Genomic DNA, 15,231 nt, shown 5'->3' with positions numbered 1-15,231 from the left:
GCAAAGCACTTCCTGATTCCTCAGGCCTGATTCCTTGAAGGCCCTGCACGCACGGGATATCTTTTTTCATAGCATATCAACAACGAATCACCACATTTTCATGCAGGTATTTTAATCTTTTCTTGAGGATATTATTCTGAGTCAGTGTATGGCCAGAATAGTCTCATCTTAGATAAGTTTTGGCTAAAATAAAGTAGGCATCATAAGTTAAAGAGGCATCTAAATAAGGTTCTGAAATGAGGGGGAAAAACTTTCTTATGAGCAGTGATCCTGAGCCTCTCACATTACATAAAATCTCTTTTCTCATATTACTCCAAGGATCATTAAGCACATGTGAATTTTGTGAAATACAAGGCTGCTTACGTAGCGTACAAAGCCGAATGCTTTTAAGACTATTGCCAAAAGCCTGCAGCTCAGTAGTTGCTAATGCGCATAATATGTTCTATCAATTTTTTCCTAAATAACTAATCCTGCTATAAAACCAAGTTACCTTCAGAAATATATACAAGTTCCTTCTTTCCTTCCTTCCTTCTTCCTTCCTCCCCGCTTTTTTCTTTCTTCTCTCCCTTTCTTCCTCCCTCCTTCCTTTCCTCCTTCCCTCCTCTCTTTTCTTTCCTTTCTCTATCTCCCTCCTTCCCCGCTCCCCACAACTAGGCTGAAAGAATTATCATAAATTTGCTGAAAACAGTAAAGAACTTAAGGAAACCTATTCATTTCACAATTAAGCTTTCATTCTATAGTCATGGGAACTTCTTGGCTGGTATCCCAGAGGGTACCTGGCTAATGTGAGCATCCCTTGCCCAGTGTCAATCTCACCACATTATAGTATTAGCTTTCCACCTCTGTCACTATAGAACAATGCATCCAGCACCATGATCCTCTAAATACATCATGAAAGAAGATCATTCACGCTGGTAGTGAATGTATATCACATTTCCACTGCAAACATCCCATACTCATCTCCTATTGTAAAGCAGATTTATAACCTAATATGATTCAAAACACGCGAATAGAAACCACTCATTTCTCAGTAATTTGCTAATTATTTTGAGCTACTTGTGAAACTGAGATCATTAATGTTACTTGAAGCTGCTCGACTATATTCTGGCTATAAAAGTTTGCTATGGATTAACTGAGATAAGGCTAAGATTTAAGTGGATTTTCCAGAGAAAGTTGTAAGGGAAATTCTCTCTTTCAAATCGTTCTTTAAAATGTGTCACAGGGGGTGTGGTGCAGTGGAAAGAAAACTATCTTCCAGGTCGAACCCAGCTCTGCTGCTCACTAGTATCTGACCCTGGGAAGGTAATTCCATCTTCCTGAGCCACAGTTTCCTTCCCTGTGCCTTGAAGATAAAAATATCTACCCTACAATGCAATTGTGAAGATCAAATGAGATAATGTATGTAAGAGTGCTATGTAAGCTAGAGCATGTACATAAAAGTCTTGGAGCACACTTTGCACTGAGGAAGAAAATATTAACTATAATAACTATAACGCTATAAGTGCTAAAATAGGTACTATGGGAGAAGAGAAGAGGAAATGTGAATCTCAGCCAAAGAGAGCGCAGGGCTCAGGAGGAGGCTGAGTCTGGCTGACTTTGAGACTGATAAGGGGTAGATGAGGGATGGATAAGCTGGACTTCTCCCAGTGGGAAGATGAGGCAGGGGAGCTTCAGGGGGTACAACCTGAACAGAGGCACACAGGAGGGGGAGTATGGCCCCTTAGGGAGCTATGGGGATGGAGCACAGGGTATACCTGTGGGGTGAGGCAGGAGATGAGGGCAGAGAGAAAGGTAAATGCCAGAAGGAAGAGCCTGTGAGCCACATCAAGAAGTCTAGACTTCATCTCACATGTGATGGGGAGTCCTGGAATAGATATCAGAACAAACAAACAAAAAGAAAACAGCAAAAAACAGATTTCTGGTTTATAATTTTTTCCTATCAAACATGCAGTTTCTACTCTAGGTGTGTGCTTGTGGGCAAGAAATCTTTTGAGACAAAGATTGTCACCGTAAACATATAAAAAGAAATTACAATGCATGTATTGAACTTCTACTCTGTGTCAGGTACTGCACTAAGCCTTTTGCATGCACTACTGTTCGTTTTCAAAATGTAGTTGCAACATAGGCATTATCATCTATATTTTAAATATGAGGACAGTGACTCAAAAAAGATAGTCTCTTGTCCAAGTTCAAAGAACCAGCAAGTGACAGAACCAGGAAATTAGTTTTATCATATGGTCTGTAACTATATATGGTGTCGGGGGTACTAGACTTATCAAAGGAATCACTTCATAAATTATATAAATGTCTAACCACTATGCTATACACCTGAAATTAATATAATATTGAATGTCACTGTTGAAAAAAAATTTATTTTTTTTTAAAAAGAAGAAAAAATAAATTTGTTTATCTAGTTACTGATGCACTATCTTCCTGATACATTTTAGGTTACATGAGTTACTATTCGCATGCCACTAAAATTTCAGAGAAAAATAAGGGCACTGATTCTTTTCAGTTAAATGAAAATTTGATTTCAACTATTTATGAATATTATATAATACTATAAAAAATGTAGAGAATTTTTTAAATTCTTACCTAAAGTACTACCTGTCAACATATTATGTTTCTTAGTCTACATAAATTACATATTTATTTTTAAAAGTCTGATACAAAAAGGAAATACAGATGGCCAATAGGTATATGAAAATATGCTCAAGTTCACTAATCATCAGAGAAATGCAAAGTAAAACCAAAATGAGATATCACCTCACACCTATCAGAATGGCTATCATCAATAAATCAACAAAAAACAAGTGTTGGCGAGGATGCGGAGAAAAGGGAACACTCATACATTCTTGGTGGGACTGCAAATTGGTACAGCCACTATGGAAAACAGTCTGGAGGTTCCTCAAAAAATTAAAAATGGATATATCTTTTGGTATTTGGATATACCTCCTGGGTATTTATCCAAAGAAAATCAAAACAATAATTCATAAAGATCTATGCACCCCTATCCTACGTTCATGGCAGCATAATTTACAACAGCCAAGATATGGAAGCAACCTAAATGCCCATCAACAGACAACTGGATAAAGAAGTTATGGTTCATACATACAATGGAATATTACTCAGTCATTAAAAAAATGAAATCCTACCATGCAATGACATGGATGGACCTAAAGGTTATTATGCTGAGTGAAGTTAAGTCAGACAGAGAAAAATAAATACCATATGATTTCACTAATATGCAGAATCTAAGGAACAAAAAGAACAGACTAATCAAAAACAGACTCGCAAATATAGAGGACAATCTGGTGACGGCCAATGAGGAAGAGGGTTGGGGGGCTGGGAGAATGGGATGAAGGGTTAAAGAAGTACAAATTAGTAGTTGATCTATGGTCACGGGGATGGGGAGCACGGCATAACGAATACAGTCAGCATTAATGAAATGGCTAGGTGTACAGCCAGAGGAAAGAACGAGCAATCAGGGAGATCGTTTCATAAACTGTATGTCTAAATCAATGTACTTGAAACTAATAATAAAATAAAATATATTTTAAAGGCCTGATGCATACAGGTAGAGTCTATTGCAATAGCTACTGACTTCAAAGTCAAGAATCTCATCATTCAAAACATTTTTAATTAAAAAGAAAATATCAGAAAGTCATTTTGAGATTTTATCATAAATGTCTCAAATAAATGTAATGTACAGCATGGCAACTATAGTTAATAATACTGTATTGCATATTTGAAAGTTGCTAAGAGAGTAGATCTTAAAACTTTTCATCACAAAAAAAATTCTGTAAATATGTATGGTGACGGATATTAACCAGACTTATTGTGGTGATCATTTCACAATACAATGGAGTATCAAATCATTATGTTGCACACCTGAAACTAATATAATGTATGTCAACTATACCTCAATTAAAAATTAATAAAGAAAATTAGAAATAAAAATAATAAATGACTCAAAATCTATGGCTTCTAAGTAACATTCTAAGAATGTTGCTTAATACCATAGTTCATAATCTTAACATTACTTTAACATACAGTTACAAAAAAAATTTGCAAAGACTTGCCATAGCCGTATTTCTGGTACACTAACTAACTTTACTCAGCTCCAAGATTTGCTTTATCAACAAAGGTAGAAAGCCTAGTGGCTAATGAATTTTCAAAGTACAAAACAAACATTGCCAAACTCCACTAAAGCACTTAAAAAATACAGACTACTTACTCTGCATAAATATACACATGATTCACATGATTGAAATGTCAACACTCACTCATAATTTTACTATTCCTTTCTATTAGTGCAAAAGAGGATGTACATTTAAAATAAGCTATGCATAAAGATGTAAAACAAGTACAAACAATACCAAGCAAACTGTGGTTAACTAATTCAATTTTCACTACAAATAAAATACACTCAGAGTGAAAAACTGAGATACCAAATTCCTTCCAGGTATTCCTTAGTTTCTAGAGAAGTGAGCTAGCAATAAAAACATTTAAGTAATATATTAAAAAGTTCTACAATTGGAAAAATACACAAGAGAGACAGGAAGCGATGAAATTTGTGAAGAGACGAGGGAGGGTAAGGTTTCCACAGTTGCTATGGGTGTTATCCGACTCAATCTTAATTACCTTGCAGTGAAATATGGAGATCATCGATGCCCAAGGAAACCTGTTCATCTTCAGTGGGAAGCACAGGACTGGATGCCATCCTTTGATTCAGTGGAGATTACACCATGTCCATATCAGTTAAAGAAATGAACTAAAAGTAAAAGGGATAAATGTTCATTAGTAAGTCCGCTGCTTTGCATTTCCAGTAAACATGTATCACCAGAGAGTAACTGAAACCAAAACCTGCCCTCCAAAAGCACCAGAGTTTTCTAGAATTTCCTTCGTTCATGAGGAACAAAGTGACTACGCCTTCTTTTCTGAATCATAATCAAGATTTTGCCCTGGGACCTATTCACTGGAGTTGCTGGCAGAACTCCAAAAAAGCCAGCATTGTGGATTTCACATCTGTGGTGAAAAGGAAAGCTACACGGTTAGATTCCATATCTTGTCTAGAGGAAGCACAGTTGACACAAACTGGTATCTTAGGAGTCTTTGTGTATTTTCTTGTCAACCTTCACCCGGCAAAGATTTTCTTTAAAGTTTTTTATCTAGCTTAATTCTTTTTCTGCTCCATAAATGTTACCATTTACTAGAACAGTAAGAGCTGACCCTGCATAGCCTATAAAGTGAAACTAAAAAATACTATATTGAAAGAATGTTTAACGGGTTATCTGTTAGAATGAATTATTTTCCCAAGTACTTGTCTTTCTCCCTACACATTTCTTTCTCTTTCTCCACTTTGACTCTTAAAAAATCCTTCCAGTAAGAGTAATTCTTACTCTGCAACTCTAAAAGTATTGCTTCATGCATGTGTATGCCACTATTAGTATCTTGGGGGTTGAGAATAAAACATTGACTTCTCTCATACAGATGATGATTTTCTTATCAAAATAAACCTAACCAAATGTATAAAAATATAAAATGTATTAGAGGATAAAGAGAGGGATGAATAAATGTACAGATATGTGGTCAAGCAAGGACAGCAAAATGTTAATGGTAGAATCTACGTGTTGGGGATATCAGTGTTCACTGTAACATCTTTTAACTTTGCTACATATTAGAAATTCTTCATTAATAAAATGTTGGGGGAACTAAAAACTAAATAAACTTGAGGCACCAGCTAGATACAATCATATTAAAATCACTAATCAGTTAATCCTACAGGTAGACTTTAAAATTTCTATCTTGCCTTCCCCACTCTCTTTTTAGCACCCACAATCCCTTCTATTATCTCTCCCATGGATCACTCTGTTGTTGAAGATTTTACCCACCAAATAAACTGTTTATTAATTAATAATTAATTGTTTTATCCTCTGAATTAAGATGAATCAGAGACCATCTGATGCAATAGTGTTACTATACTGAGTTGGTGGGATTCTAACCAAAATAAAAGCTGTTTGTTAGTTCAGGTGAGCCTGTGCAGCCTGAAGAAGGATAAAGGTAAAAATATCCTCAGCTTCTGATGTACTAAGGATCTCCACTCCCTCTTCCTGTACCCAAGGGCTACTAAACTCAAAGCAAAGACAGAGAGCACTTCATGATGTCAGGAAACAAACTGAATTCCAGAATGAATTTCCTAAGGGCACCCACTATTCCCTGCTCGGGCTATTTAAACAAACAAATAAAAAAGGGTAGTAACAGTAGTAGCATAAACATTTGTATAGCACTTACAATACACAGGCACCATTCAAAGAACTTTGCATATATAATCTCATCCGATCTTTATGACAACTGCATGAGTTAAGTACTATAATTATCTCCATATTTGAAAAGACAAAACTGAGATACACAAATGTCATATACAGCTGTCCATAGACACATAGCTAATAAATGATGGAGCTAAGATTTGAACCAAGGTGGTTTTGGTTTCATACTCCATGTTCTTCACCAATACAAGTTGATACCTCATAGGGCTAGCTAAAACTGCCCAGATTTCATTTATTCTTTCTTTCCTCATTCACTCAACAAGGATTTTTATGTGCTAGACCCTGCTGTCAAGGAATTCAATCTTCTATGAATGACAAATCAATAGAATATTGAGAAAAATCCTCTAAGAAATATATGCAGAACATTCTATGGAAACAAAGGAGAAGGCGTGCCCCCATCAACCTGAAGCTGGAAATAGATGTGGCTGTCAGGAGTGTACTTATTATAAACAGCTTTTCACCCCAAATAGTCTTATTAGCATTACTCAGATAACACCTTGAATTCAATAAGAATATCTCTGAAAGCCACTCATCGCCATTCAATATTAATCAAATAAAAGGTAATAAATGTAGAGGAAAGAATTTCACTTTGCCTTATTTATATTAAAAATAAAAATGGAGCAATAGAGAATAAATCGACAACCAGAGAATCAAGAAATGTTCCTGTGAGAAACTGGTACGTGGGATTCATTATAATTGTATATTAAAGTTGTTGAAAAAAATTAGTATTAGTCAAAAAAATGTCTAGACTTAAGAATAACTTTGCCTGAGAGGTTATTTTAAACAATGAAAATTTATTGGCAAAAAGTCAACAAAATATAATAATTATTTGTTTACTGAAAAAAAAGGATGAAGGCTCGGCCAAAACCAAAGAGCCTATCAACCAGCCTCCCTGAGGGCCATCCTATCATCGATGTTCAGACTTCCCCATGCGGAGCACAACAGCTGCTTTCTCAGGGAGGATCAGCGCAGTGGAGCCCTTCCCCAGTGCTCCTCGCAGCTTTACTTTTCCTTTTCAAATAAAAGTTACACCCAATTCTGTAACAAATCTCATTTGCTTTAGAATGAAAATAAATTAGACTAGTCTTAAAAGTGAATAACGGACCATCTTCAGGTACATAACCAAAGACTGGGCAAAGAATTAATATAGCGGCATTACAGATTCTAAGATCAAGTGGAATCGTATGGAATGACGTTTTAGAAATTCATGTATATTGATATACGTGCTTTTACAAATGGCATAAGCTATTTTGAAACAACTGTGGTTTGCTTATGCAATATATCTTAATATGTCTCTGGTATCTCTAAAATCTCAAAACACTAGAGAATTTCCCCTTTTTAAAGAAATCTTGGCATTTACTTTGTAGTATTACTAGAATTTTTTTCAACTTAAAATGAAATCTGAATAGAGATTATTGCTAATGAAAGCAATTCTAAATGAATTTTTTATTCATTTTACTTATCTGAATTTTAAATTGTTCAGATGAATACATAATTCTGCTACAGTAAGAAAAATGTTTTTGTTTCTATTTTAACTAAATGACAATGGGAACTAAGGTATTATTTGGTTCAGGGTCAGTTCTATGATCCATATGCTATGAAATCTATATCTGTATCTTCTTCATAAGGAAAAAAATACTCTCTTGACACAAGTAAAACATTAGGAAAATTCTCTGAGTTTGTCAAAAATTTCTGGAAAAGTCTCTTTAAAGCCTTTTTGGTAGCTCAACAAGTCTCTTATTTTCTGATTATTAGGTAGTTTGCTAACAAGCCCTGCCAATTTTATAGCACTGGCGAAATCACTGTGTCAACAGGGAGAAAGGGACATCTCTATCTTATCTTCAAAGGCTGATCAGAAGGTGTAACATAGCGGGATGTAGTAAGTACGCTCAGTTACTTCTTTAATGGTGATTTAAATGTTAACTTTTTTCCCTGGGGTGCCTCCCTCCTTTTTGTCTTTTCTTCAGCTGTTATTTATTGACCACCTAGGACATGTGAAGGCTCTCCCTTCTGTCAGCTAAGTTATAGAGCTATTCCTAGCAACTGACAGTTATTAACTTCGATCTGCTTACAAGCTCACAGAAGAAAGTTGGTGACACATTTACAATAAGTGTCCTCGTCTTTTTTCCATTAACTTTTCCTAACTCTGTTATTACTTATTTCTTCATCATCATCTGACCAGAAGCAATCGGTGCAAACTCCCACACCAGATGATTTTTAAAGTCTACTCTATTATCTCTTTTCAGGGACATTATTTTTTCTAATGACCACCACAAAATGCCAGAAAAATCATTCCTATCCATTATCACTACACATTTGGGAAACAAACATATAACAATACTCTGGCTATGATACCACTGTGCTTGCTGCCTCACAACGAAGCAATGTCACTCTTCAGCTAATACAAACTGAGCCACTAAACCACCTACCTCGACCATGATAAAAGCATTCTGACTGAATGTAGCCAATTCCCTAAAAGAGCCCTCTGTTGGCCTTGACCAAGTCCCAAGTGTTCTGAACCGCAGGGTGCAGTGCTACAGAATGAGAATGACATTATTTACAGGTGGTTGTTGGAATTCAATGAACAAACACAAGAAACTAAAAAATGACAGTAACGACTAACATTATTGAGTGCTTACTATGGGAGATGTATTACAATATATAAACGTTCTTTATTATAATTTGTGAAATGAATTTGTCAGGATTATTCTATTTCTTAATCAGCAGTAAAAAGTAAAAGCTAGTCATAGTACTAAAATGAAGGGTAAAAAAAACTTAAGGAAAATGTCCAGCACTACAAAATCTTATGTGTTAAATCAGCACCAATCCAGAAAGCATGCACTCAGAAAGTAATTATTTTTAATTTCCGCCAGCACATTTTAACCTAGAAATTCTGCCCTTGCACTCCACACTCACATTTTCTACAGCTCATAATTCCCCCAGCAAATGTCCATGCCTTTGTTACCACCATGTCCCCAATCTCCCAAAAACCCTGGAGTTAACTTTAAGTTACAAGTACTGACAATGATTTGGGTTTCTTTTTTCCCATATATATCTCATCATTCCTTTTGTTACCACTTCTCTCTGTAACTCCATTATTTTGTTCTTAAATTGCTACCAAAGATTACAGTCTTTCCTATCAACTCCAGCTTTGCAACCCGCTTCTTTCAGGAATCCCTAAGAGATCTGGGACATAGAAGCAAGAGATACTGAAGAAGCTACGGATTAGACATGGGTCTGAAAACAAATGGAACAGAGTATGTTGAAAATCAGGGCTGATAGCTAGATTTTAGGCAGGTCTGCAAAGCAACGATAGGGCCTCCAGCCCTCACCCTCCCTACCACCTCCCAGCACCTCCTACCACCTCCCAAGAGTCGTGGCAGCCAGACCTATTCCCCAGACCCCTAGTTCCACCCACATGTTGGATTTCAGAGGATCTTTTTCTGGAGAAAGTAAAAGCCCCTAAGGAAAAAACCTCCAGATATTGATATTTGGGGTTCCTCAATAGAAAGGTCAGTTTTCTGCCAAATTTCTACTGTGAAATTTCACTAATGGCTTCTTCATTCCTTACTCTTAAATATGAGTGGACAACCAAAGATTACCAGATATTCAGGGAGAGCCTCAAAGAATGAAAAAAAGAAATCAAAACAAACATAAAAGTGGAACCTGGAAGAACTGGCAAATGTAGGAAAGAAAAGGAAAAAAAAACTGAAACCGATAACTGAATTTTTTTTTTTTAGAAATGCACCATAAGATGAATTTTATGTTAAAGCACATAAAAGGTTTCACAATAGCAGTTGCAAACAGAATCGACATTTTTTTTTTCATTTTATATCTTCACAGGACAATGTACTGTATAATAGGAGGGTATGTGAGTGAATCGGTGATTTTAAAGGTAGTGTTGCTCTTATTAAGACAAAGTTCTAATTTAGGGTCTGAGAAACTTTTTTAAAAATATGTACCTCCATTCGTTCCACAAAGGATTTGTGATTCACAAAACATATTCACTGTTCGTCTGGGTAGAAATGCTGAGAAGTTTGGGAGAGGATTCCGGGAGCTCTCATCAGATGACCTCATTTTTCTAAGGAAAATAAGAAGGTAATCTGCTGGGAGCAGGGGGAGCAAGCGAGGGGTAGGGTCCTTGAGAAATGAACAATACGTGAAACAGGTCACAGCCGAGAATCTGAACCAACTGACCAGAGAGACATACAGGGAGTCTGAGGGCAGTGAAGGCGCACTGAGACCAAATCAGCGCTGGCTACAAAGGGATCCAAACAGCATTTTGGGTGCAAGGTTCTCCCAGGAGGACTCTATACTCAGGTAGGATCAGCAACTGCTGGTGAGTTAATCAATTTCTACTGACCAAAAAATGCCCTAAAATTGCACATAGACGAAAGGAGACATGTTCAAGAATGTTCATGGCAGAACTGTTTATAACAGAAAAAAAAATAGAAATATTCAAATCCCATTGGTAGGAGAAAGGATAAACTGGTTGATTCACACAAGAGAAGACTATTCTATAGCTGAAATGAACGAACGACCAATATCAGCGAGGTTATATATCAAAACTATAAAGTGGTGGGTGGGAAAGAGCAAGTGCAAAAAAACTGATATACCAAGAAGTCATTTATGTACTTTATGTAAATTTTAAACATGTGGTAAAGGAACAGAAACGTGCTCAGGAATGATACCCACCCCCAAGTTCAGAGTGGATGAGACTTCAGGTTCATAGCGAACTTTTTCTTTCCTCTAAGAATTTAACATCTAAGTAGGGAGTACCTTATGGATGTTTAAAATATTCACTAAAACTGCAACAGAATTCTATTTAAGTTAGAAAAGAGAGATGAAATGGTTGAAAGAGCTCTAGACTCTGGCTTTAGTACCAGCTCCGCCACTGACTGACCACATGACCTTGGTTATCATGAGCTTCTCCAAGGTCCTGTTGGCTCTGTCTGAGCCAACTCATAGATTTTCAGGTTCATGGTCAAGTATCTAACCCAGAGTTCTCTGCTGCACATTTAAAAACACTGGATTACAAGAAATATTCACAAATGAATGCCTGAAAAACCGAGTCCACCCGTTCCAGGATGTTATCTTTGGATTCTGTCCAGCCATCAGGGGGCTGTGAACCTGAACTGCATTGTTTTACCCCTCAGAAAATTGCTTTTATTAAAGTGCATCCTGGTATAATCCCGTAAGCTTTACCGAGCAGGTTATTCTAGGAGACGATGAAGAGCAACCTACTGTTGTTCTGACACCGGAGGTCAGCAGCACAGCCCATCCATGAAAGGGTCCTTTCACAAGAACATGTTGCGAAAATTCTCTGGGGTCTCAGGACCCAGATAAACTGATCCGGAGCATTTATTTTTTTAATCTAATGACCATGTTATTTTTATAAACAAAGTTTTCCTCTCTTTTTCTGGCTGATATAGCCCAGATCTAGCAACTACAAATGACTTTATGGAAAACAAGCTGCCTTCCTACTGGCTTTATTCATCTATCTTTATTTTTTCTTCAATGCAACATCCTCACCTATTTTTTTTTTTTATTCTATTGAACTTTATGTTTCTATGTTAACTACTTCAAATTTTATCTGGAATAAGGGAGGTTACAAATAAATTAGTTTAATTAGCCCAGATTTTCTGTAAGGACAACAGATGTAGCATGTTGAAAATTACAAAATGAGATACAAATGCAAATTGTCCTTCATTAGTGAGAAAGAAAATTTTACTGGTGGAAAACGAAAGTTTATGTGCTTTCGGTAAATGAAAGTTTTGAAATATTTCTCGATGCCAAGCCACTTAAAGACATTAGATTCCAGTTCTAAGCTCTAGAAAGAGATCTATTTGAAGACAACACTGGAAGTACCGCTAAAACATGACGAATGACTTTGTGGCCTACTTTATCATTTCTGCCAGGTTCTGTCTGCTCCTGTCCCCTCTTCTCGTACTAAGCCTATGTCACATATAGCCTCATTCCCATGGAGACCCTGAATCCTGGAGTCTTGCTTATAAGCAATGGATTAACAATGCCTCCAGTAGGGTGCGGAACACTGAGAGGTAGGTGGGAAGGTACTGAGGGGCATAATAAATTAGTTTACTATTATTCATAAGAAAAATATATTCCTGGGAATTCCTTGCACTCAAGAATATATGTTTTTAATGTCTATACTTCTCGTGAATATGTTCTTACTCTGCCTCTGCTCTGTGTCTCCATTCCTGCCCATCAACCTCCCCTCTCTTGTAGATCAGCAGTCCAGGCTCTGCAGGGTTTGTTTTTTTTCTCTCTCTCTCTGTCCCAGCTCCTTCCCATTACAGCAGAGCAAACAGAGTATCCCATAAAATGCTAGCAAACTAAAATAAAAAGAAGCCACCATAAACATTACATACATCCTTGAAAATTTGTTAAAATCATAGCATCTTAAACAAATTGCTTAAATTTTCCAAATAGTGAAGAGAGGTAAGTAATTAGGTCAGCTTGCCATTCAGTAAATTGGCTTTAGAAGAATTGGCCTTCTTCCCCAAATAAGTAGCTGTGTGACTAACTTATCTCACTTATCTCTGGTCTCCACTCCAAAGATAACCTCAGCCTTGCACCCAGCCTAGCTGATTCCCATTCCCTAGTTCCTGTTAGCTCCTTCCTGATATGTCATATCGGAATATACTGCAAACATCCTAGCACCAATTTAGAGGCTATAGGTCCTAAATGCTATCTTAAAATGCCAGCTAACATGGAGAAACTCATTCCTTAGAAACCACCGCTAAGTTCACCTGTCCCTTTAGACTAGATCCTTTGGCCTTGAGTCTTTTTCAGATTCTAGACAGTGAGCTCTGACTATGTCTTGTTTGTTGTTGTATCCTAATCATCTAGCATAGAGTATGGCACATAAGTACATAATAAGTGTTTGAGGAAAAATGAAGAGTGAACAAATAAATTTAAAAACTGGAGCAATGTTGTTGAGGACACAGTCTACAAATCTGAGCTCCTCCCATCTCCCCATCTCCTACCTCACCGCCCCCCCATAAGCAGCTTTTTGTTTTATTTTTGTTTTAATTTAGTGCCAGAAAATACTTCATTTCCTTGGAGAAACAGGTTGAGATTTTGCTGTTGTTTTTGTTTTATTTTTGTTGTTGTTTTTCTTCCTGAAAATAAGAACCATATAATTAATGTTCATTTTTTCATTTGAATAGTTCAAAAACACAGAGCTAACTTTGAGGTCAAACTGTAGCAATTATGTAGAGGTCCTTGTTATGTTCATTTTTTACTGGCTTTTGTCTCGCTTTGTGTTTTTACCTTTTATTGACATATAATACCTGATTTTATACATATTTCTTGTGGTCTTCTTAAACCCTTGTGAATAAGATAGCGAATGAACTAATTTAAAAACTATATGAATAGATAAGTGAGCAAACCAAAACTCAGGAATATACTTTACAAGGATTTTTTCATATACAAATAAAACTAAAAATAATTTTGAAATAAAGGTCTTCCCAAGTCAAGACATAAAAATATAAGTTAAAACTTCCTCCTTCGATATCTCCACTTGAATTGTTCCCCTTCTTTCCATTTTCAACAAGATTGTTTTTTCTCCCAGAATAGCCAGAATTCTTGGCCATAGGAAACTGAATTGCCCTCAAATGGATGTATTTTAAGGTAAAATGCCTATTTCTATTTGTAATGATTTTTTCTTGAGTTTTCAAGGTTTCAGAGGAACTTTGGTCCCAAATTACCTGGAGAAAGAAAGGTGGTTGAGGGGGTGGGGAATTCTGTTAAATTTACAAAGCTGAACTAGTCCTACTAAGCCGTGGTCAAAATAGTTGCATGGACAAATGGTAAAATTCTGAGAACAGAAGTGACTGAAATGTTTGGGAAATATGTGCAGAATCTCTCTGTGATTATAACAGTGTTTTTGTCAAGTGTTTCAAGCAACATAACTGTACAAGCATTTTTACACATGTTTCTGTTGGGTAGCATTTCCCTGCTGATGAAAGATTTGTTGTTAAAATTCCAAACACTAGTCTCTCCGAGATATTTAAAAGAAATATTTCTATATTTGAAATGTCTGCCAACAAATACAAATGCCAAAAATATGTTGGCTGTTAAAATGAGAAGTTTGCTTCTGAAATGTAATATTTCTTTAGAATAATATTTGCCCAATTTTAGGGGCAGCTGCAGAAATGTTTTCACACTGAAATTAATTTACTATTAAAAATGGGCAAAGGCAGAGTGATTTGCTTTTTCCTTTTGGCCTGCACTACCGTAACTGACTCAAATTACACACACCTTTATCAACTGATACACCAGCTGTGCTTGGCCAGGTACCCATTCTCTCTTGTTGACTTACAGAGGAAATTAGCAAAAAGATAAATAAGCCTTTTTTCAGATAAGGGTCTGTTTTGTCTTATGACCACATCCCACGACAGTCCTCAATCACATGTATATGACTGCTAAGTTTCCTGCTTAATTTAGAAGCTTTCTGACCCTACTTTATTCTACTACTCAGGCTTAAGATTAATATAAAAACATGAACCAAATTCAAGGCGAACTGAGAGTTCTAGATGAGATCATATTAATTCATTCATTTAATAGATACTGGTTGAGTGCCTACTATATTGCCAGGCACTGGAGGAGCAGGTGAATGAGTGGGAAAGTCTTTCCAGAGACAGAGACAAAGTGTCCGGGAAACTTAAAACAGCAACAACAACTAACTGCCTGGGGGAAATCCAAAAAAGCAAGACTTGTCATAACAGGCATAAATGGAAAAGGAGCAATTTCTAGCTTCCTACCCTCAAGATTTCCCTGCTAACGCAGGTAGATCCTAGAAAATGTAAACTGGTGGATGAGAGGGCTGGCGAGGACAAGTAAGTCTACTTAAATGATAAATCATTAATAAGTGCGAAAA

General features: G+C 36.5%; 1 protein-coding gene across 4 annotated transcripts in view; it reads right to left on the bottom strand.

Annotated features, from left to right (window-relative positions):
* Positions 1–15,231, bottom strand: part of LOC120603797 (nesprin-2-like) — a 226,721-nt gene that overhangs the window by 181,986 nt on the left and 29,504 nt on the right. For all 4 annotated transcript variants that reach the window (XM_039864585.1, XM_039864589.1, XM_039864593.1 and 1 more), the window contains exon 2: positions 4,645–4,774. In XM_039864585.1, coding sequence (XP_039720519.1) covers positions 4,645–4,723 — 79 coding nt within the window. In that variant the 5' untranslated portion in view covers positions 4,724–4,774. The remainder of the gene's footprint in view (positions 1–4,644; positions 4,775–15,231) is intronic.

This window comes from Pteropus medius, unplaced genomic scaffold (assembly GCF_902729225.1).
Source record: "Pteropus medius unplaced genomic scaffold, Ma_sr-lr_union100, whole genome shotgun sequence".
In the NCBI taxonomy this organism is placed as follows: Eukaryota; Metazoa; Chordata; class Mammalia; order Chiroptera; family Pteropodidae; genus Pteropus; species Pteropus medius.
The sequence above is the reverse complement of the archived record's forward strand: the minus strand, read 5'-3'. Positions and strand labels throughout refer to the sequence as shown.